Source organism: Pocillopora damicornis, chromosome 9 (genome assembly GCF_964200805.1).
Source record: "Pocillopora damicornis chromosome 9, jaPocDami1.2, whole genome shotgun sequence".
Classification (NCBI taxonomy): Eukaryota; Metazoa; Cnidaria; class Anthozoa; order Scleractinia; family Pocilloporidae; genus Pocillopora; species Pocillopora damicornis.
This window is the reverse complement of record NC_142678.1, coordinates 12,189,365-12,210,791: the sequence shown is the minus strand read 5'-3', so window position 1 is coordinate 12,210,791 and position 21,427 is coordinate 12,189,365. Positions and strand designations below refer to the sequence as shown.

At 38.0% G+C, this 21,427-nt stretch overlaps 3 protein-coding genes and 1 pseudogene across 8 annotated transcripts in view; 2 read left to right on the top strand and 2 right to left on the bottom strand.

The window, feature by feature from the left end:
* The window catches only part of LOC113676532 (uncharacterized), a 31,229-nt gene that overhangs the window by 5,646 nt on the left and 4,156 nt on the right, over positions 1-21,427 (top strand). For 2 of the 4 annotated variants that reach the window (XM_089182440.1, XM_089182437.1), the window contains exons 7-8: positions 768-845; positions 1,421-2,187. The exons of the other annotated variants lie outside the window; for them this stretch is intronic. In XM_089182440.1, coding sequence (XP_089038566.1) covers positions 768-845; positions 1,421-2,059 — 717 coding nt within the window. In that variant the 3' untranslated portion in view covers positions 2,060-2,187. Of the gene's footprint in view, positions 1-767; positions 846-1,420; positions 2,188-21,427 lie in introns of those variants that run through there. 4 annotated transcript variants of the gene reach the window in all.
* Positions 155-10,833, top strand: LOC149040133 (uncharacterized). Of its 3 annotated transcripts, XM_089182443.1 has the most exons (4): positions 8,337-8,449; positions 8,847-8,947; positions 9,467-9,544; positions 10,193-10,833. In XM_089182443.1, exons 3-4 carry the CDS (start codon positions 9,515-9,517, stop codon positions 10,484-10,486), a joined length of 324 nt encoding a protein of 107 aa, XP_089038569.1. In that variant the 5' UTR covers positions 8,337-8,449; positions 8,847-8,947; positions 9,467-9,514; the 3' UTR covers positions 10,487-10,833. The 3 variants fall into 3 exon arrangements, with proteins under 3 accessions (XP_089038571.1, XP_089038570.1, XP_089038569.1); XM_089182445.1 differs by lacking the exons at positions 8,337-8,449; positions 8,847-8,947 and adding an exon at positions 155-231; XM_089182444.1 differs by lacking the exon at positions 8,847-8,947 and having other exon boundaries at positions 8,334-8,449.
* Positions 3,422-6,387, bottom strand: LOC149040134 (QRFP-like peptide receptor; annotated as a pseudogene).
* On the bottom strand, positions 11,524-12,891 carry LOC149040132 (QRFP-like peptide receptor). Its single transcript, XM_089182442.1, has one exon. The coding sequence runs from the start codon at positions 12,776-12,778 to the stop codon at positions 11,735-11,737; it is 1,044 nt and encodes a 347-aa protein (XP_089038568.1). The 5' UTR covers positions 12,779-12,891; the 3' UTR covers positions 11,524-11,734.

Below are 21,427 nucleotides of genomic sequence, written 5' to 3'. Positions count from 1 at the left end.
TTGGTTACTCATGGCAGTGAAGGGGTTGAAACAAGATGGGTGGAGGAATTGTATTTTCTTTTGCCTGCCTTCTGGTATTTGTGCAAATCAGTATGCATACCACAGTTTCTACACAGTGGAATTTTTATAGAACAAGTTCTTTTGATCTTTTGCTGATGGACGTGTACACACGGTACCCTTATGTATTGTTTGTGATATGTGTTTTGAACTAAAAGATCTGGCATCTTAAAGGTAGAAACAGACACAACAGCCAGCTGTAGCACCATGTCTTGGCAATTATAACCTTTCTGTGCAGCTTGGCCAATTCAATAATAAAGACAAAGTCACACCGGTTCAAATTTGTACAACTTGTCACAGTTGTTAATTTGGGACATGTACAGATTTTCAGAACAATTCTCCATGTCATTTGAGACTACTGCAGCCTCTTGTCCCATGATAGACTGCGAACAAACTGCATTTGACTCAACAAAGCAAAAATTCTGGCATGAAACTGCATAATGTTTCAAAGAGGGCTCAATTTTTTTATATCCAAATGGATATTAAATTCGGAATTATCTGCAAAATCTGTTGTTGTTTCTTGTCTTTTTTTGTTGAAAGACCATTTGTAAAGGGAATGTTGACCATGCAAGTGACAACAAGAGAAAACATCATTTTTTTTCCTTTTTCTTTTTTCTTTTTTTTTTTCTTTTTTTTTTTTTTTTTATTTCATCGGTCAACTCTGAGAGTTTCTTAAAAACAAGTGTTTTGTGCTTTACTTTGTTTACCAGAAAGAGGAACAAAAACTGAAGATTTATAAAGAACAGAGACAAAGAGAGATGAAAGAGAACCTCAAGCAAGGAGATAAGGTTAGCAGATGTCAGTCAAATTGCTAATGTTATGTGGTGTGGGGATGGTTTTTGAAGAGACTTGGTGACTTTCAACATTTCGTCAGGTTTCCCTGACAATTAGCCGGCACTAATTAATTCCCTTGGTCTGTGACGGTGAACCAAGAACATCATTCAACACACAGTCCCGGTTGATGCAAAAATCAAACCAGAGCCTTGTGCGTGAGTCCAGTGCACGTACCAGTAGGTTACTGCGTCTTTGAAAGCAAACAAACAAACAGCAGTAGAGTTTCCTCGTGCCATCATGTTTGATGGTTTGTTTGTCAGCCTCCTGTGGAAAAAAAAGTCAACCAGCCCTTACTAAAATTGGCTGGCCAAGAGAGTCCATTCTCTAGCATGTCAGAGATGTCATGTGGTTTGCTTGGATCATGTGATCAAGTGTGAAAGCGGGAAAATGTGCTAACGACGAATCTTTTGATTGGTTGAGCGGAATGTGTTTCTTAACGTACATAAATTCTTATTGGGTGATGATACACTACACTACATAGAAGGGTTGTTTTGTTAATATCTTGAATTTATCTTTTCTTCCTACACAGAACACGCATCCACCTCTCCAAAGAGTAGATTCTGGAAAGACAAGATTTAGTACTGTAAAACTTGCAAGAAAGCTTGAATCCTCAACTATTCCTAAATCACCTCCCAAAGTACCTGCTTCCCCAGTATTGGCTACACATGCGCAGTTCCTCTCAAGACAGCGTTCACAATCCGAAGGAAGTGAAGGCGAACCTTCCACTCCACCCCCGTCAGTATGGAAAGTACCGGAATATGTCGAGCCCAAGTGGAACCCTGGGAAACCCGAATCAAAAACGGACTTGAAAAAGACTCTGTTAAATAATGATATTGTTTGTGCTAAAGTTAAGCTTGAGCCGCCATTTAACCAGCTACATAATCCTGTTTACAACAGCCAGTCGTTTAAAAAGAATCAATTTATGAATCAAAACCCCGAGAAAAGCCTAGCGCCTTGCGAGACGAAATCAAGTTCGCCTCCTGTCAAGGTCCTGGAAAAGCCAGATAACCGATTCAACACGTATTCCAGTTTTTCCGGTCTAGATCTGCTATCTCAGTTGAAAGAGGAGGATAAACTTAATTCAGACACCGATGTGAGATCCTACTCCTTATTTGGTCCAGACGAACCGAACAGCGCCATATTCCGGTCCCCGCTGACTGGCCATTAAGAACAAATAATGCATCTTTTATTTTCTTTGAAATGGGAGTGTATTAAAACAGTATTTGCAAAGATATTAACTATATATTAAGTGCCAAAAGTTTCGGTTTGTTTACTGAATAAAGTTACGAAAGATAATTATTTGAACGATGAAATTTTTACAATGCTCTTCCTTCTTCACATTTCCTGTCAAATGGGCTGGTACTCATTTGTACTCGAAGGGTGGGGTGTAGGGGGTTTGGGGCTAAAAAGGGGTACCGTGAGATTAGCGTGTCTTGCCTGAGAGGCAACTTGCACAACAGGATAATCGGGTGCGGAATCGTCAAAAAAGAAGAAAGTGGAACGGACCCAAGTTTTTTCGATTTTTGGGGCCATAGACGCTTATGAACTGAGAAAAAACACGGGTCCGTGCTTAACCTTAAATAACTTGGCACGCATATTTAGTAATTGAAAAACTTTGGGACCGTTCTGCCATCATGGTACGTCCGTATCCTACGCTATGAACGGCCTTAAAGGACCGGCCAGGCTTCGAAGCTAGACCTTTTAATGACCTAGAGGCCTGCACCAAGAATAATTACCACTCCATCACGTCTTCCAAATATCTTGAGCGTCATGTACAATCTAGGGATCTGGGACAATTCAGTGCGTATAGATTTCGATTGTCAGACCTGCGGCGCGTCTCTGTAACGGTACTTAACATTCCTGTGGCCCTTTCTTGACTGTTCCAGTGGTATTCGGAACTTAAAGCTTTTATTTGTGTCGTTCACATTGCAAGGTCAAGATAATAGAAGTGTCATAACGCGAACGATGAAACAGAACGAAGCAATGAGAAATTAAACGGAACGGAGAGATTTTTGAGCTAAGACCCGTAATAGTTTTCCTAGGATTTAGATTTAATGACATCGCGCCCGAAAATATTTGAGACTTTCGATTAAAGGCCCCCAGGTACGGTAAGTTTGGAAGTGAGATACAATAACAGCATGTTGGCCATGGCTAAATCATTTGAAATCTGGTATATTTCAATAGCATTCGTTGAGGTAAACATTCTCAGTATATTCTCCATCCGGAACGTCTCGCACAAACTCGCGCCTCTAAGGCTTGAAATCGCGCGTCAGTCAAACAATTACACCCTAAACGTCACTGCTCACCACCCCCCTCCCCCCCCCCTTATTACCCCACCCCTCCCCCCGCTTCTTCCTCGATATTCCTAGTTACGGCCGCGAAAAGCGGTTCATGAACGGGACACCTCTCACACTTTAAACCTAAGCTCAACGCCTTTGTTTTTAATCATCTCATTTCATCCGTGAAAACAGTACTGTTCCAAATTGTCACTACATAATGGTTTTACAAAGTGGCAAACCTGAGTGTCTGAGTAATTACTTGCATGCGATTACATTGTGGAAGTGAGTAATACTCGTTTTGCAAACAAAACTTAATTATACGCCTTCACAGGTTATTTTATGTTAGCAAGCTTTCTCTTTTTAAGGCTTCCGCCCTGATACACATTGGATCGTTTTTCAGTTGCCCCAAGTTCAACTCCTTGGCTGCGCTTTGCAAGGTGTCAAATAGTCTGCCTCTTGCCAGTTGAGGTTCCCAGTTAACCATTGCGTCTACGATTGTTTACTATGCCTCATTCCATATTTTTTAAATTATATTATTTCTAGACCCTGTGACATGTGAAATGTGTCGTAAGATCATCTCATTTCATCCTTGAAAACAGTACTGTTCCAAATTGTCACTACATAATGGTCTTACAAAGTGGCAAACCTGAGTGCCTGAGTGATTACTTGCATGCGATTACATTGTGGAAGTGAGTAATACTCGTTTTGCAAACAAAACTTAATTATACGCCTTCACAGGTTATTTTATGTTAGCAAGCTTTCTCTTTTTAAGGCTTCCGCCCTGATACACATTGGATCGTTTTTCAGTTGCCCCAAGTTCAACTCCTTGGCTGCGCTTTGCAAGGTGTCAAATAGTCTGCCTCTTGCCAGTTGAGGTTCCCAGTTAACCATTGCGTCTACGATTGTTTACTATGCCTCATTCCATATTTTTTAAATTATATTATTTCTAGACCCTGTGACATGTGAAATGTGTCGTAAGATCATCTCATTTCATCCTTGAAAACAGTACTGTTCCAAATTGTCACTACATAATGGTCTTACAAAGTGGCAAACCTGAGTGCCTGAGTGATTACTTGCATGCGATTACATTGTGGAAGTAAGTAATACTCGTTTTGCAAACAAAACTTAATTATACGCCTTCACAGGTTATTTTATGTTAGCAAGCTTTCTCTTTTTAAGGCTTCTGCCCTGATACACACTGGATCGTTTTTCAGTTGCCCCAAGTTCAACTCCTTGGCTGCGCTTTGTAAGGTATCGAATAGTCTGCCTCTTGCCAGTTGAGGTTCCCAGTTAATCATTGCGTCTATAATTGTTTACTATGCCTCATTCCATATTTTTTACATTATATTATTATGTGTCCTAAGACCCGTTATTATTTATTTATCAATTTAGGATAAGTTTTTTCTTTTCATGAATATCCTTCTTTCCTGTATGAAATATCATCGACAACTAGCCTCGCATGTTAGCTGTGTTCTAAGGACTACTACTGGGCGGGTGGTACGGGATCAACCCTGATACCAAAAAATTCAGCCACTAAGGAGTTTCTTAAGCCCTTGACGATAATTTCCATTGAAAATGAAGCAGATGCAGGGGTTTATCGCACAATATGATACAGCCAGATAATATGCAACAATTCTGAAAATGATGTACCCACAAGAAGATATCAGGGCCCTGTCCGCGAGAAAAAGGTATCCTATTTGGCTGGAAGTGAAGGGAAGCCAGCATATCGCAAATGTAAACACGATAGCTATCGACATCTTGAGCACATTTCGCTCTCGTCTTTCTCTGTTTTTCCTTGAGTTGTCTAATTGTTCGCCTGGCGTTTTCTGTGACTTCAGTTTTAAAAAAATGGCGATGTAAAGTATGGCAATCGACAACAAAGGAATATAAAACACTAAAATTGAAAGGGTCAGAATGTAGTGTTTGAAAGACGTAGAGTCCCCAAAAACTTCACTCCACTGCCTCTGACATTTGGCCCCTCCAGAATACTCAACAACCGTAAAGGTGAGGAAAAACGGCGAGTAGACAGCCATGGCGACTATCCAAGAAGCAAAAATTAACAAGTAGGACAATTTTCTACTGATAAGTGGCGAACGGAGGGGAATTATCACAGCCCCAAATCGATCCACTGCCACTAAAACCAGGTTCTGAATTGACACACCGGTTGAGACATCTGCCAAGAAAGTTGTCATCTTACACAACGCCTCGCCAAGACGACCTCTTATTGACCAGCCCAGATGTAGCTGTGTTATGTCTGGCGTGAACAGGAAAAGCGAATAAATCAGATCAGACATGGCCATGTTAACGATAAAAAAGTTGATGGGTTTTCTTAAGCTTCTTGTCCTGTAGACAACTATCCCAATAAGGGTGTTTCCCACCAACGAAATAACAAGTAACAAGCAATAAACAATAGTTTCTCCGATTCTTCTCGCTAAAGGATTGAAGCAGTTTAGAAATGTAACTGGCTGCCCTCCATTCACTGTTGTGTTCATAGTCATGTTCGCTTGCATTTCTTTCATTGGTAGGAGTACCTTTCCGACACTGGCAAATTGCTGAATTTCCTTTTTAGCGTACAGCTCTCATAAACGAGTTCTACAAGTCGACTCACCGGAGTCGACACCAATCTTGGTCTACAACAATCAATCGATCAATCAAACGATAGTTTTTATCCATACATGGAAACTTACGTAATGACAGTTGACAGGTAATGTGGCTTTGAAGCTCTCTTTGAATTTCGTTATATATTTCGATGTTAAAACATCACTATGATGAAAGTTAAAGAAAGGAATTGATTAAGATAAAAGAAAATATGTGCAATAAAAACGTGTTATAGGCATAAAAGATGTTACTAAGTTTGGTGTAAAAAATAAAGATATGAGGTTTTTTCTAATCAAATGAAATAAACCTGTCAAAATCCTACAGAAACTGCCAATAGCTCCATCATCAAACCAAATTTACAACAGAATGCAAATGTATCAGAGCAGTTATACCAAAACAATTACAGCCACAGGCTCAGTGAAAATTGATGAATAATCCCCTCAACTTCATCTCAAGGATTATTCAACAGTTTTTACTAAGCCTGAGGCAAATAAATGCTAATTATTTGAATGTACTAAAAGGGAATAAATATCTAATGATAAAAAATAAATTTTAGATAAATCTATGAATGAAATACTTAGTCAAAACTGTGCATCAACCACCATTTTATTGTGGCAGTTTAAAAAATGTCTAAGGCCAAGATAGATTTTGATTACCGTATTTATCCGTGCATAATACGCGCCCATGTATAATACTTACCCCGATTTTTGACCAAATTTTTCTTAAAAAAAAGTTTTCACAGTAAAAAAAACGTTAATTCTTCCTACAACTGACGTTTTGTAGAGGTAAGTTTTGTTACCATTTCGAATTTCTTATTGCTTGTGATTACAGTAATACGGTAAATTGAAAATGTTTCATTGGTAGATTATTTAACTCAAGCTAATAAAGGCCAATTACTACGAGGCTTTCGTTACTTTCTTTGTTGTGTTTGTGGATCGAAATTGAAAATGTTTCATCGGTAGATTATTTAACTCAAGCTAATAAAGACCAATTACTACTAGGCTTGAGTTACTTTCTTTTTAGTGTTTTTAACGTATGTAAATTAGGACGTGCTTGAAAACCAATAGAGACTGTGTATAATATGCACCGCGGTTTTGATGGTTATTTTTATAGAAAAAAAATGTGTATTGTACACGGGTAAATACGGTAAGAAGTGTTAGCAATAACAAATTATGTACCATCAAGTTTGAAATATTTTTTCATGGAAAGTTTTGTGTGTTAGTTCATATGAGCTTTCTCGGCAGTTACCACACAGCACTTCAAGGTGCGCTTGTTTTGGTTACCAGGGTGACTAGACAATGACTGTTTTACCTAATTCGCAATGTAAGGGGGCAGAAGTTAAAGCGATGCAAACATTTTCAAAAGGTGTCACTCTTTCTCCAAGGTTATTTGTTAGCGATAAAAATTTGACTCATTTCCTTGGTTGAGTTTTTAGCCATTTTATAACAAGATCTGATTAGTAATCTCCTTTCTATCTGCCATACAATTTTTATGATGTTAGTTTGGAGAATTTGGTATTGGATCAACAATTCATCTCCTAATTGATACTTCTCTTTATTCTCATTGATTAATACTGTATTGATATTGTAAGGAGAAATTCAGACTTGGTCACTCATGGGAGTTAAAAGGTTAAGCCTGAAGATTACACGCAAAACTTCAGAAATGCATGTCAGTCATGCTGCTTACTCCAAAGACAATGGATGTGAATAAGGCTTCAGGAAGTCATGTAATATTACACATGGTTCTTTTCCTGGTAACCAAAATATTATTTTTGGCAACCTTATTGGGAACTGAGGCGGCAAAATTGCAATTATGGAAAAAAAGAGCTTTAATCATGTACACACAAGAAATTCATGTTGAACTTAGCCAATTTTCTCCCAAGGAGTAACCAACAAGGAAATTTTTGTTATAATATGCTCAGTATAGTTTTAAATAAAAAGATTTGAGAAGAAAGCAAAGAAATTCATATAAAGGATATAATTTTGATTAATTCCAATGTTTGAGGTGTCAGTTTAAGAAATGTATAACCCTCGTTACTATTAATAATGATAAATAAGTCTTGGGAGTAAGAGGCCCATTCCTATCCATTACTCTTCAAACTAAAGATTTTAGATATTTTCCAAGTCAATACTTGTGAAATCACCAAATTCATGTTTTAAATAACCTATTGCCCCCATTGCTTTAATCCTTTTGGAAACTGCTGTGGCATAAGAGCTGCCAGTAATAATCAAATGCCTTTCTGTTGTGCCAGTCTCAAGCAATATACATTTTACTACCAAGATCCTAAGATTTGGAGCTCACTTCCTGTATTAGTCACTTATCATCAAGTCTTCGTAGCTTCAATACAAAAATGAGAGAGTTTTCACCAAAATAATTGCCAAGTTGGCCAAGCTGCATATTAACAACACTTTTTATTTATTTATTTATTTATTATTTATTTAATACACTGTTGGAGGTTAAATGACCTCTCCCAAAAGTGGGGTGGGTTCTGGAGGTCTCCTTGCCTCACGATGCATATTACTAAATTTTGAAAACAAGGGGTTGTGATTAGCCTTGGATTTGAGTGAGTGAGAATATGAATCTGTTCATAGGAACGGAAACAAGAAGAAAAGAAAGAAAAGAAGGTCAAGAAAAAGGAAGAACGATTAAAGAGAAAGGAACATGAAAGGGAAGAGAAGGAGGTAAAAACTATTTCAATGGTTAACGATGCATAGCTGATTACATCTAGGTACATGTGTGTCTGTTTTCTTTGCTGTTAACCCTTTAACTCCCAGATCAAATTTGTCATTCTCCTTACTGTCAACCATACAATTATTATAATTTTAGTTCAGAGAATTTAGTATTGAATCAACTAATTATCTCCTAATTGATATTTTTCTTTATTCTCATCACTTATCTGGTTGATATTGTATTGATATTGTAAGGAGAAATTCTGCCTTGGTCACTCATTGGAGTTAAGGGGTTAAAACAAGATGAGGGGAGGAATTGTATTTTCTTTCGCCTGCCTTCTCTGATTTCTCTGGTTTTTGTGCACATCAGTATGCATACTACAGCTTCCACAAAGTTTGATTTCTCTAGAACAAGTTCTTTTGGCCTTTTGCTGATGGACATTTACACACAGTACCCTCATGTATTGTTTGTGATATGTGTTTTTGACTAAAAAATGTGGTGTCTAAAAGGCAGGAACAGACACAACAGCCAGCTGTAGCACTATGTCTTGGTAACTGTAACCTCTCTGTGCAGCTTGGCCAATTCAGTGATAATAACAAAGTCAAGCCTGTTTAAATTTTTGCAACATATCACAGTTGCTAAGTTGGTGGCAAGGACATGTACAGATTTTCATAACAATAATCCATGTCTTGAAACCACTGCAGCCTCTTGTCACTTGATAGACTGTGAACAAACTCTATTTGACTCAACATAGCAACAATTCTGGCATGGAACTGCATAGTGTTTCAAAAAAAGCTCAATTATTAATATCCAAATAGTTTAAATTTGGAGTTTTCTGCAAAATCTGTAGTTGTTTCTTGTCTTTTTTGTTGAAATACCATTTTTAAAAGGAATGTTGACCATGCAAGTGACAACAAGAGAAAACATCATTTTTTTTCCTTTTCGTTTCTTTTCTTTTTTTTTATTTCATCTGTCAACTCTGAGAGTTTCTTAAAAACAAGTGTTTTGTGCTTCACTTTATTTACCAGAAAGAAGAACAAAAACTGAAGATTTATAAAGAACAGGGACAAAGAGAGATGAAAGAGAATCTCAAGCAAGGAGATAAGGTTAGCAGAAGTTAGTCAAATTGCTAATGTTATGTGGTGTGGAGATGGTTTTCGAAGAGGCTTAGTGACTTCCAACATTTCGTCTGGTTTCCCTAACAATTAGCCGGCACTAATTAATTCACCTGCACTGTGACGGTGAACCAAGAATATCATTCAGCACAGTCCCGGTTGATGCAACCAAGAATATCATTCAGCACAGTCCCGGTTGATGCAACCAAGAATATCATTCAGCACAGTCCCGGTTGATGCAAAAATCAAACCAGAGCCTTGTGCGTGAGTCCAGTGCAGGTGCCAGTAGGTTACTGTGTGTTTGAAAGCAAACAAGCAAACAGCAGGAGAGCTTCCTTGTGCCATCATGTTTGATGGTTTTGTTAGTCAGCCTCTTGTGGAAAAAAAAGTCAACATGCCCTTACTAAAATTGGCTGGCCAAGAGAGTCCATTCCTTAGTATGTCAGAGCTGTCTTGTAGTTGCTTGCATCATGTGATCAAGTGTTAAAGCGGGAAAACGTGCTAACGACGAATCTTTTGATTGGTTAAGCGGAATGTGTTTCTTAACGTCCGTAAATTCTGATTGGGTGATGATACACTACACTACACAGAAGGGCTGTTTTTGCTTATATCTTGAATTTATCTTCTCCTCCTACACAGAACACGCATCCACCTCTCCAAAGAGTAAATTTTGGAAAGACGAGAATTAGCATTGTAAAGCCTGCAAGGAAGCTTGAATCCTCAACTATTCCTAAATCACCTCCGAAAGTACCTGCTTCCCCAGTATTGGCTACACATGCGCAGTTCCTCTCAAGACAGCGTTCGCAATCCGAAGGAAGTGAAGGCGAACCTTCTACTCCACCCCCGTCAGTATGGAAAGTACCGGAATACGTCGAGCCCAAGTGGAACCCTGGGAAACCTGAATCAAAAACGGATGTTGTGAACGGCCTTTAAGGACCGACTAGGCTTCGAAGCTAGACCTTTTGATTTACAGGGCCAGCGCCAATAATAATTACCACTCCATAACGGCTTCCAAAAATCTTGCGCGGCATGTACAATAGGGATCTGGGACAATTCAGTGCGTAGATCTCGACTGTCAGACCTGAGGCGCGTCTCTGTAACGGTAATTAGCATTCCTGTAGCCGTTTCTTGACTGTTCAAGAGGTATTCGGTCTTGTAAATTAAAGCTTTTATTTGTGTCGTTCACATTGTAAGGTCAAGATAACAGAATTTTCATAATGCGAACGATGAAACAGAACGAAGTAATGAGAAATTAAACAGAACGGAGAGATTTTTGAGCTAAGACACGTTAAAGTTTTCCTAACATTTAGATTTTTTGACATCGAGCCCGAAAATAATTGAGACTTTCGATTAAGGGCCCCAGGTATTAGATGAAAGTTTGGAAGTGAGATACAACAGCAGCTTGTTGGCCATGGCTAACTCATTTGAAATCTAGTATATTTCAATAGCATTCGTTGAGTTAAACATTCTCGGTATATTCCCTCTCTGGAACGTCTTGCACAAACTCGCGCCTCTAAGGCTTGATATCGCTCGTCAATCTAACGACTTCAACCCCCGCTTCCGCTTCTTCCTCGATATTCCTAGGTACGGCCCCGAAAAGCGATTCATGAACAGGAAACCTTTCACACTTTAAACCTAAGCTCAACGGCTTTTTTTTTTTCTTAACATCTCATTTCATCCTTGAAAACAGTACTGTTCTAAATTGTCACTACAAGATGATCATACAAAGTGGCAAACCTGAGTGCCTGAGTGATTACTCGCATGCGATAACATTGTGGACGTAAGTAGTACTCATTTTGCTAACAAAACTTTTAAAATTATACTCCTTCACAGGTTATTTTATGTTAGCGAGCTTTTTCTTTTTAAGGCTTCCGCCCTGATACTCATTGGATCGTTTTTCAATTGCTCCAAGTTCAACTCCTTGGCTGCGCTTTGTAAGGTGTCAACTACTCTGCCTCTTGCTAACCATTGCGTTTATTATTGTTTACTATGCTTTTTTCAATTTTTTCAAAATTATATTATTATATTTCTAGATTCTGTGACTTGTGAAATGTGTCCTAAGACCCGTTATTATTTATTTATCAAGTTATGATAAGTTTTTTCTTCTCATAAATATCCTTCGTTCCTGTATGAAATATCATCGACAACTAGCCTGGCTTATTAGCTGTGTTCTAAGGACTACTACTGGGCAGGTGGGACTGGATCAACCATGTTATCAACAGATGAGCCGCTAAGGAGTTTCTTAAGTCCTTGACGATAATTTCCATTGAAAATGAAGCAGATACAAGGGTTAATCGCACAATATGATACAGCCAGAAAAAATGCGGCAAGTGTGAAAATTTTGTACCCACAAGAAGATATCTGGGCCCTGTCCGCCAAAAAAAGGTATCCTATTTGGCTGGAGGTGAAGGGAAGCCAGCATATCGCAAATGCAAACACGATAGCTATCGACATCTTGAGCACATTTCGCTCTCGTCTTTCTCTGCTTTTCCTTGAGTTGTCTGATTGTTCGCCTGGCGTTTTCCGTGACTTCAGTTTTAAAAAAATGGCGATGTAAAGTATGGCAATCGACAACAAAGGAACATAAAACACTAAAATTGAAACGCTCAGGAAGTAGTGTTTGAAAGACGTAGAGTTCCCAAAAACTTCACTCCACTGCCTCTGACATTTGGCCCCTCCAGAATACTCGACAACCGTAAAGGTGAGGAAAAACGGCGAGAAGACAGCCATGGCGACTATCCAAGAAGCAAAAATTAACAAGTAGGACAATTTTGTACTGATGAATGGCGAACGGAGGGGAATTATTACAGCCACAAATCGATCCACTGCCACTAAAACCAGGTTCTGAATTGACACACCGGTTGAGACATCTGCCAAGAAAGTTGTCATCTTACACAAGGCCTCGCCAAGACGACCTCTTATTAACCAGGCTTCGGAGCCCAGATGTAGCTGTGTTATGCTTGGCGTGAACAGGAAAAGCGAATAAATCAGATCGGACGTGGCCATGTTAACGATGAAAAAGTTGATGGGTTTTCTTAAAGTTCTTTTCCTGTAGACAATTATCCCAATAAGGGTGTTTCCCACCAACGAAATAACAAGTAACAAGCAATAAACAATAGTTTCTCCAATTCTTCTCGCTAAAGGATTGAAGCAGTTTGGAAATGTAACTGGCTGCCCTTCCTTCACTGTTGTGTTGATAGTCATGTTCGCTTGCATTTCTTTCATTAGTAGGAGTACCTCTCCGACACTGGCAAAGTACTGAATTTCCTTTTAGCGAACAGCTCTCATAAATGAGTTCTACAAGTCGACTCGCCGGAGTCGATACCAATCTTAGTCTATATCAATCAATCTATCAATCAAACGATGGTTTTTATCCATACATGGAAACTTACATAATGACAGTTAGTAGATAAATGTGGCTTTTAAGCTCTCTTTGAATGTCATTATATATTTCGATGTTAAAACATCAATATAATGAAAGTTAAAGAAAGAAATTAAACTAATGTAAAAGAAAATATGTGCAATAAAAGCCCAAATAATTATGATTTGGGATTAAAGACTTCAGCTATCATTACGCGGGAAAGCAAGCATGCGCTAAATGAGAGCTTGAAGTGGTTCTGTTACAGATGGTTTCTTCTGGTTGAAGAAAATTATCGTATCATTAATGACGAAACGAAACATTTCCATATTCATTCATGTTCCTCGACGTTTTGAAATTAAGCCTACGTAGAGTAATTAGCGTGGACCTGAAGGCTGACTTGATTCCTGCCGTGACCAGGTGCAATCTATAAGCTGCTAACAATTATTACTCAGGAAACAAACGTCAAGCTAAAAATATTCAGAACATTGGTCCCAGCTACTACAGTTTCCCATCCTTACTTATCGCTTAGAACGGAAGGGATACACAAAAATTGACAAACTTCTTCCCCCAGGAGGAGGGGGACATCCCATTAAATTCTTGTTGGGGTTGTGCTGATCTGTTCTCCAACTCCTTATTCTAATTATATGGATGGTGCCAGCTGAAACGGAATCTAATTTCGTTTGGCAAATATGATATGAGGCAAAATCGATCTTATCAAGGGATATAGTCACGTACTATTCCAAGATATTTAGGTTTAAGATCTAAAAAAGAGCTAACTTTGTTTTTTTAAAAGAATATTCCCACCTATTCCATTTGAATTCGATTTTTTTAAATCATCAGTTAATGTAAAAATCTTTAAGTAAATAAGCTAATAGGGTCTTCAGAACAGCGTTTGTGTGTCAAAATGATTCCATGAATATCCCGATCACTGCCACTTGCACAACCAATTATACTGGCTACATAGTTTTGGCTGTAAATGAAAAATTTATCCCGGGTATTATAAAGTTTTTTCTTATGTTTGTTGTTATTAAAAATAGGGGTCACCGGCCGGGAACCGAGTTTTTCCGCCCAAGCTCGAGCAAGCGCGACCATGGCGTGTCGTGCAGTCCTTTACCCAAAGTTAATAGACAAAAAATTAAGCAAAATGTAGATCCAGATCATTGTACATTTTCGGACGTTCAGTACGGATGGAGAGAACTACGTCAGGAATGTTCATATTTACGCATTACTGCATAGCCCTCCCTGCTTTATTGCATACCGAATATATTTGATTAAACGCCGCGGTGTTTATCAAATTTTTCGTGATTCGAGTGCGGCGTTTATTTAAAATCCAAACATGTTTTCGTGCTTGTCCAAAAAGTTATTTTTAAATAGTTCTCAATTTCACGATTTGCATATTATTATATTACTGCAATACATAATGTGAATAAAGAGTCAATGTCGGTTATGCTTCCTCGACATCACAACTGGTACATTATCAAAGTGCTCTGTGAGCAAACTCGTGAATTGACACATGATTGTTTAGATTATGTTTAATGTTACCTGGTTTAGGGAATTTTGTGGTTGATTGTCATATCTAGAGTACGAGCAGTAGTTCAGTGTTCGCTAATGTAGCAAAGAAACAAAGTAACGTTGGGATAAGAAGGCATTACAATTGAAATGATCATGCTATTACATTTGACAAGGGTGGATGATGTCATGTGTTTTAAACGTCTATCATTATTGTTTCTGGTTCAAAAGAAAAGGTGGGAAGTAAATGTGGGTTAAAAGTGAATTTACTGTCTATCATTATAAATATTAGAAAAGCAAGGCAATACTGTCTTAAGGTGGTACGATACAAAAAAAAACGCAATTTTTGTTGAAAATGAGTCCATTTTTTTCTCATTTGATTTCACCTCTAAAGGCTTTTGTTTAATCGTCCCAAATGTCTTTTTGCGAATAATTTGTAATAAAATAGTAATAAAATGCAATTTCTAAGGCACTGTTGTTCCGTTGCCATGGAAACGTATTTTTAAATGCGTCCTTTTAGGGCCTAAAAGTGCGATTTCCACCCAGGCCAAAGCAAACTGATTGCATCTTGAGTAATCTATTGGGAGACTGGGGCCTAACAATGACTTTCAGCCTCGTTTTGATATGTTTCGGTGAACGGCCGTTATTATCAATCATTTAGTTAGGAATTTTCGCAAGTGAGAGAGCTTCAATCATCAAAATGGCGAAATTTTTGTCTCAGAGACGTAAGAAGCGTAAATTTTATGGAAATCGCTTTACAAATAGTTCAAGAATTAACGAAGAAGAGTCGATTGCTGTCGAAAGCACTTCGAGTGGGATACGTGAATCCACAGATGGCATTTCACATGATCAAAGCGAAGCGAAGGAATCTTCGGCTTCGTATCGAAAGCTTCAATCAACTATATCAAAGGTCTGTTGAGCTGCACAAACTCAGGTACACTGAATTTTATGGGGATGGGGACAGCAAGAGTTTTTCCAGGATAAAGAATATTTATCAAGATGCTGGAATTTTAGTGGAAAAGAAAGAATGCATCAGTCACGTGCAGAAGAGGGTTGGAACTGCACTTCGCAAATTAAAGCGTGACAATCCAGGCCTTGGAGGCAAAGGGAAACTCACAGACAATCTAATTGATAAACTGCAGAACTATTATGGCATTGCCATAAGGTCCAATGTTGGAAATTTGGCTGGAATGAAGAAAGCTATCCATGCTAGCCTCATGCATTGTGCCTCAAGTGAGGCATGCCCACTTCATGACCTCTGCTCAACAGGTAATGCAAGTTGATGCAAGTATCAAAAGGACAAAGCCAACCATAAAAATCTCTTTAAGCATGGACCTGGCCTTTCTTTACCTGTTATTGCCAAGCTAAAGCCAGAATATATTCGACTTAGTGAGAACAACTTGCTGCTGAAGTGCTTACATGGCAAGATGCTTACATGGCAAAGGATTCCAAAAGAAATTTATGTTGGAAGAGAGACATTGGAATTAGGACTTTATGATGCTGTTTCTTATTTTAATATTGGTTCAATTAGTATAATTAAGCTTTTCCAAGCCCTTGGTATTCCTCCTGGCAAATATACCAAGGATGGGTTTCAGACTCCAAGACCAGCTTAGAGTTAATATTGCACAACATAAAAGCAAAGCTACTACCAAGAAGCGATACAAAGTGATTAGGGGCCTTAAAAAACGAAAAGATGATCATAATAAGCAAACTGAAGGTGTCAGCTATGGCCTTGGTCAGTTTTGAACAGTTTAATTCATGGAAACTGTGTTTAAGTCTTGAAAAAATCAGTTTAGAAACTTTAAACCAGTTTTCTCTCAATTTTGAATTTTGTGAAACTACCGACACTCTAACAAAGATAACTTTCCAGGGTTTTATTCAATTCTTCTCATTTTTGGAGTGAGAGATCTCTGTATATTTTTGCATGCAATGAACTAGAAACATGTACTTAGGTGCATCTTTTGTTGTTAAATGACCAAAATGAGATTGCTTATCTTATCAATTCCTGAAAGTTGTTGTGTTTTCTTTAATATTTTCCATTCTATATGACTGAGAGGTGTTTTGGTAGTTCATTGCATGCAGGTGCATGTGAAGATCATTGTCTAAAAATTTTGTGAATTTTTAATCTAATGTTTAAGAGATGTGACTGTTCTTGTTCGGGTGCCTACTGGGAGGCATCATTTGCTAATTCTCAGCAGCAATAATAAAATATCAAGTCAAAAACTGCAAAAATATAGTTGTCTCCATGTGTCATTTCAGGTGACATAGATAACTTTTTGTAAAACAACATATGAAAAAATGTTGATTTTTTGAGGGTTGTACCACCTTAATGAAAACATTAACGATTCCCTCTTAATCAAATGAGACAAACGGGAAAGAGTTTTGAGTGATATAACTAAGCCAAGCCTGCCACCGTCATTTTGGATCTCCGCCTGGGTAGATTTAAGTCACGTGCTAGGCAACGTATACTCAATAACAAGATAGAATTTCATTTCAGGCCTATTTATCAATTTTGTGGTGTATAACTTTCGCATTTTAGTACGTTGTATGTATGTTGAATCTATAAATTGTCTTGAAACTTAAAAGAAAATTGTTCTGTAAAAATTCACGGAAAATCGGTAGCTTAAATTGTTTGTTTAGGTGTTATCTGATTTTCGTGTTAACTTGTAACTTCGTCAGTCGCTGGCATCTTTTGTTGCTTCACACAGGAAAAGTACACGCGACGAAACGTATGATCAATTTTGTCCTCAATCTCACGCCATGACAGAAAAAGCTTTTGAACATCTGTAAACTTTGAGCGCTTCGCAGTGCTGTTAGTGATATTTTCAATAAATCTCCGGATTGTTTTCAAGTTCAAGGATTGTAAATTACAATTTTATGAAAAACGAAGGTTGTTCTGTTATTTCAGTGTGAATCCTTGCATGCCTGCCAGTCGCTGGCGCCGCTTGTTGAAACTAAACCAAAAAAAAAAACTCTTTTAAGATTATCATTGGCTTCTTTTTCAGCCCACCACTATTCTTAGCAACAAAGGTCGCCATTTCGTTTGTTTATTGCTCGCCAAAAACTATCAAATGCACTCAAAAGCCTGAAATCGAAAAAAAGTCTACAGGAATCGACCAATCGAGCGAGCGAGCGAGCAATTGCCATTCCCCACATCATATCTACAACTCGCTCTTGCGCATGCGCGCAATTCACGAGTTAAAAAAGGATTTGCGTCTGGTTCACACAAAATTTTCAAGTGTGATCGAAGTATTTATTACCGTGTGCTTTTTGAGTCAATTATTCAAATAAACGCCGCGTCATGATGCGGCGTTTATTCGAAGGCGGTGTTTATTTATATTTCTCCTCTAAATTACGGTGTTTAGTCGAGGCGGCGTTCAATCGAGTAATTACGGTATGTAGCGAGTTTGAAATTTACCAGATATTCTGTTGGAGACTGGTATCAAGTACAATACAAGATGGCGGCAAATGTGGACACTTTGGTTAAAGATTTTTAGAACACAAAGAAAAGATATGGAATGATGGATTCTGGCAAGCTTGAGGAGAAGCGTAGAAACTTTGGACCGTGGTTTGTCATGAAAGATTTTATCAGTCTGTTTGAAATTTTTATGTAACATTAATTTGAAAATTTATTTGTGCTTGTTGTCTTCGAATTCACAAAAAAATTAGTCTTGATATGTCTGCAGGATATCTTAGTTTGAGGGAAACGACCGTGATATAAATTCTACCTATGAGAGATCTGAGGCAACTTCTCCTTCCAATTACACTAGGAATGCTCAGGTGTGACAAAAGTTCCCTGTTCCAGACATGTCTTGTTGGTAACAGAGTAGTAGTTTTTCGATGTTGTGAATTTTGTTGTCTTCTTTTGCCTTATTTTCTTATTCTAGGCAGTGTTTGTCCAGAAGAAACCACAACTTCTTAAAGAAAATAAAATAAATAGTAACAGCTTGGATAGGAAATTTAGATGTAAGTAAAAGTAGCTTTGAAAAAGATGTTTTTCATCTTGTCACGAGCATTGGACAAAGAAAAAATTCTGAGTCCCCATGAGGAATTGAACCTCAGACCTTTGGATTCCGCACTCCTATGCTCTACCACTGAGCCGCGGAGACTCTATGGTGAGTGAGGTCTATTACAAAGGTTATATGACATGTGTCCCGCATACTGCTAGGATCAGCAATGTTGATATTGTCATGTTTGTAAATAAAATAAGAGAGATGGTAAGTTTTGAGCTCAGTAAAGAGACAGAGAAGGTTGTCTTTTGTCTTTTCACAAGTGTGAGACAAAGAAAAAACTCTGAGTACCTTTCTCACTGTAGAGTCTCTGTGGCTCAGTGGTAGAGCAACAAAGGTCTGAGGTTGGATTCCTCATGCTAGGTTGTTATGCTTGGTTGCCAAGCCTTTGAACAGGAGTGAGACTTAGTTTGACCTTGTTATGATACAAATGTTGGTGCTTTTCAAATGCAATTGACTTTGTTACAATACTAACCTATAACCCTCTTCCTTCTCTTTTACAATCATGGTTACAGTGACAGTCCTAAAATATTTGCCAACAGTATAAGGGCTGTACCACAAAGGTGAATTTGTTTTCCCCTCTTAATTTTACTTTATTTCCATTTTTTTGTCATATTAACAAAGTTAGGGTTTTTATGTGGTGTAAACCAAAACAATGATTCACTTCAATATTTACCTTGCTGTTTTGTGGATTAGGGTAAACATCCTTTATTTTATTGGTAATTTAGTGTTAACAACTGGGTTGAAAACATAAATTAGCCACCGTAAAGGGTAAAAAAGCTGATGTTTCAAGCGTTAGCTCTTTGCCAGAGCGATTAGAGGAATTGTGGGTTGTGTGTGGATTACACCGAGTACACCTTCGCGATGTGGAAAGAAATGACAAGGATGCATCCAAACCAGTCGCTAGACACTTTAATCTTCCTAATCATTCTACACAGCATATGGCAGTTTGTGGCCTTTCCTTACATCTAGGCAGTTCAGAAAGCCATAAAACACTAGAACAAAAATTTATATTCAAAATCAGCACCCTTAATCCCCACGGAATCAACGAGCGCTTTTCATTCAACTAATTTATTCCTGTTTTCTTGTCATCATATTCCCACAAATGGCGTAGCCCCACTGTCTGCATATAAATCCACACACAACCCACAATTCCTCTAATCGCTCTGACGAAGGGCTAACGCTCGAAACGTCAGCTTTTTTACCCTTCACAGTGGCCTATTTATGTTTTCAACCCAGTTGTTAACACTAAATTACCTGCTATACTCTCCCACCGACGCAGCTCCACAGTTTCTTTAGAAACTTACCCCTTTATCCTCTATTTTGAATGGGTGAATAATTGTTTATTAGTATAGTTGCTGGGGTGATTATAGAAATGCATGGGCTCTGATTGGTGTAGGATTTTGTCATATCTCATGATAATTGCCTCATGTGAAGTGAGTTTAGCAGGGGCTCTAAATTTCCAAATGGTTGCTTTGTGTTTTGTCAATGATATGTTGGACATAATAAACATGATATAAGCACAAAAGATGCTACAAAGTTTGGTGTGACACTTTTCAAAAGAAAACTTTTTCTTATTGAATTAAATAAACTTGTTAAAATCCTGCGGAAACTGGCTGCTTTTCTTGTTATGAGTAATCAAAACAATTGTATTCAATGGTTCCAACATCAAACCAAATTCACAACAGAATTCTAATGCATCTGAGCAATTATACCAAAACAATTATTGCCACAGCCTCAGTGAAAATTGATGAATAATCCCCTCAACTTGGTTTACGGTCAACTCGCCGACGGACCAACTCGCCGACACCAACTCGCCGACGTATAAAATCGAGTAGAGACGTCGGCGAGTTGGTCGTCAATCCAATACAACTTATTAGAAGCTAAACATACAGAAAATTAAACGATAGTTAGTAAAAAAACATTGGACATTGGTGAACATCAAACAGAAGCTTAAACATCGGTGAACATTGGTGAACATCACCAATGACTATAACAGCTTAAGACGCGAACGAGTTATTATATTGTGTGACAACAACACCGTAAAGACTCATCATGTCAATCGCTCAGATTTTTTAACGAAAACGTGGCTTTCTAGACGAGATCTTTAGTAAAAAGCATTTCTTTTTATTTGCAACAAAGTTTATAAGGATCTCAAGGCGAATAAAGTAAAGTAAACATCACCCATGACTCTAACAGCTTCAAACACGAACGAGTTATTGCATGACAACAACACTGTAAAGACTCATCATGACAATCGGTCAGATTTTTTAACGAAAACTTGGCTTTCTAGACAAGATCTTTGGTAAAAAGTATTTCTTTTTATTTGCAACAAAGTTTATAGAAAACTTGGCTTTCTAGACAAGATCTTTAATTGCCTAATAAAAAGAAATGCTTTTTACTAAAGATCTTGTCTAGAAAGCCAAGTTTTCGTTAAAAAAACTGAGCGATTGACATGCTGAGTCTTAACGGTGTTGTTGTCACACAATAACTCGTTCGCGTCTGAAGCTGTTAGAGTCTTGGTGAGGTTTACTTCGCTTTATTCGCCTTAAGATCCTTATAAACTTTGTTGCAAATAAAAATAATTGCATTTTACTAAAGATCTCGTCTAGAAAGCCAAGTTTTCGTTAAAAAATCTGAGCGATTGACAAGATGAGTCTTTACGGTGTTGTTGTCGCACAATAACTCGTTTGTTATAGTCATTGGTGATGTTCACCAATGTTCACCGATGTTTAAGCTTCTGTTTGATGTTCACCAATGTTCGCCAGTGTTTTTTTTACTAAATATCATTTACTTCTCTGTATGTTTAACTTCTAATAAGTTGTATTGGATTGACGACTAACTCGCCGACGTCTCTACTCGATTTTATACGTCGGCGAGTTGGCGTCGGCGAGTTGGTCCGTCGGCGAGTTGACTGGTTACCCTCAACTTCATCTCAAGGATTATTCAACAATTTTTACTCAGCCCGAGGCAAATAAATGCTCATTGTATGAA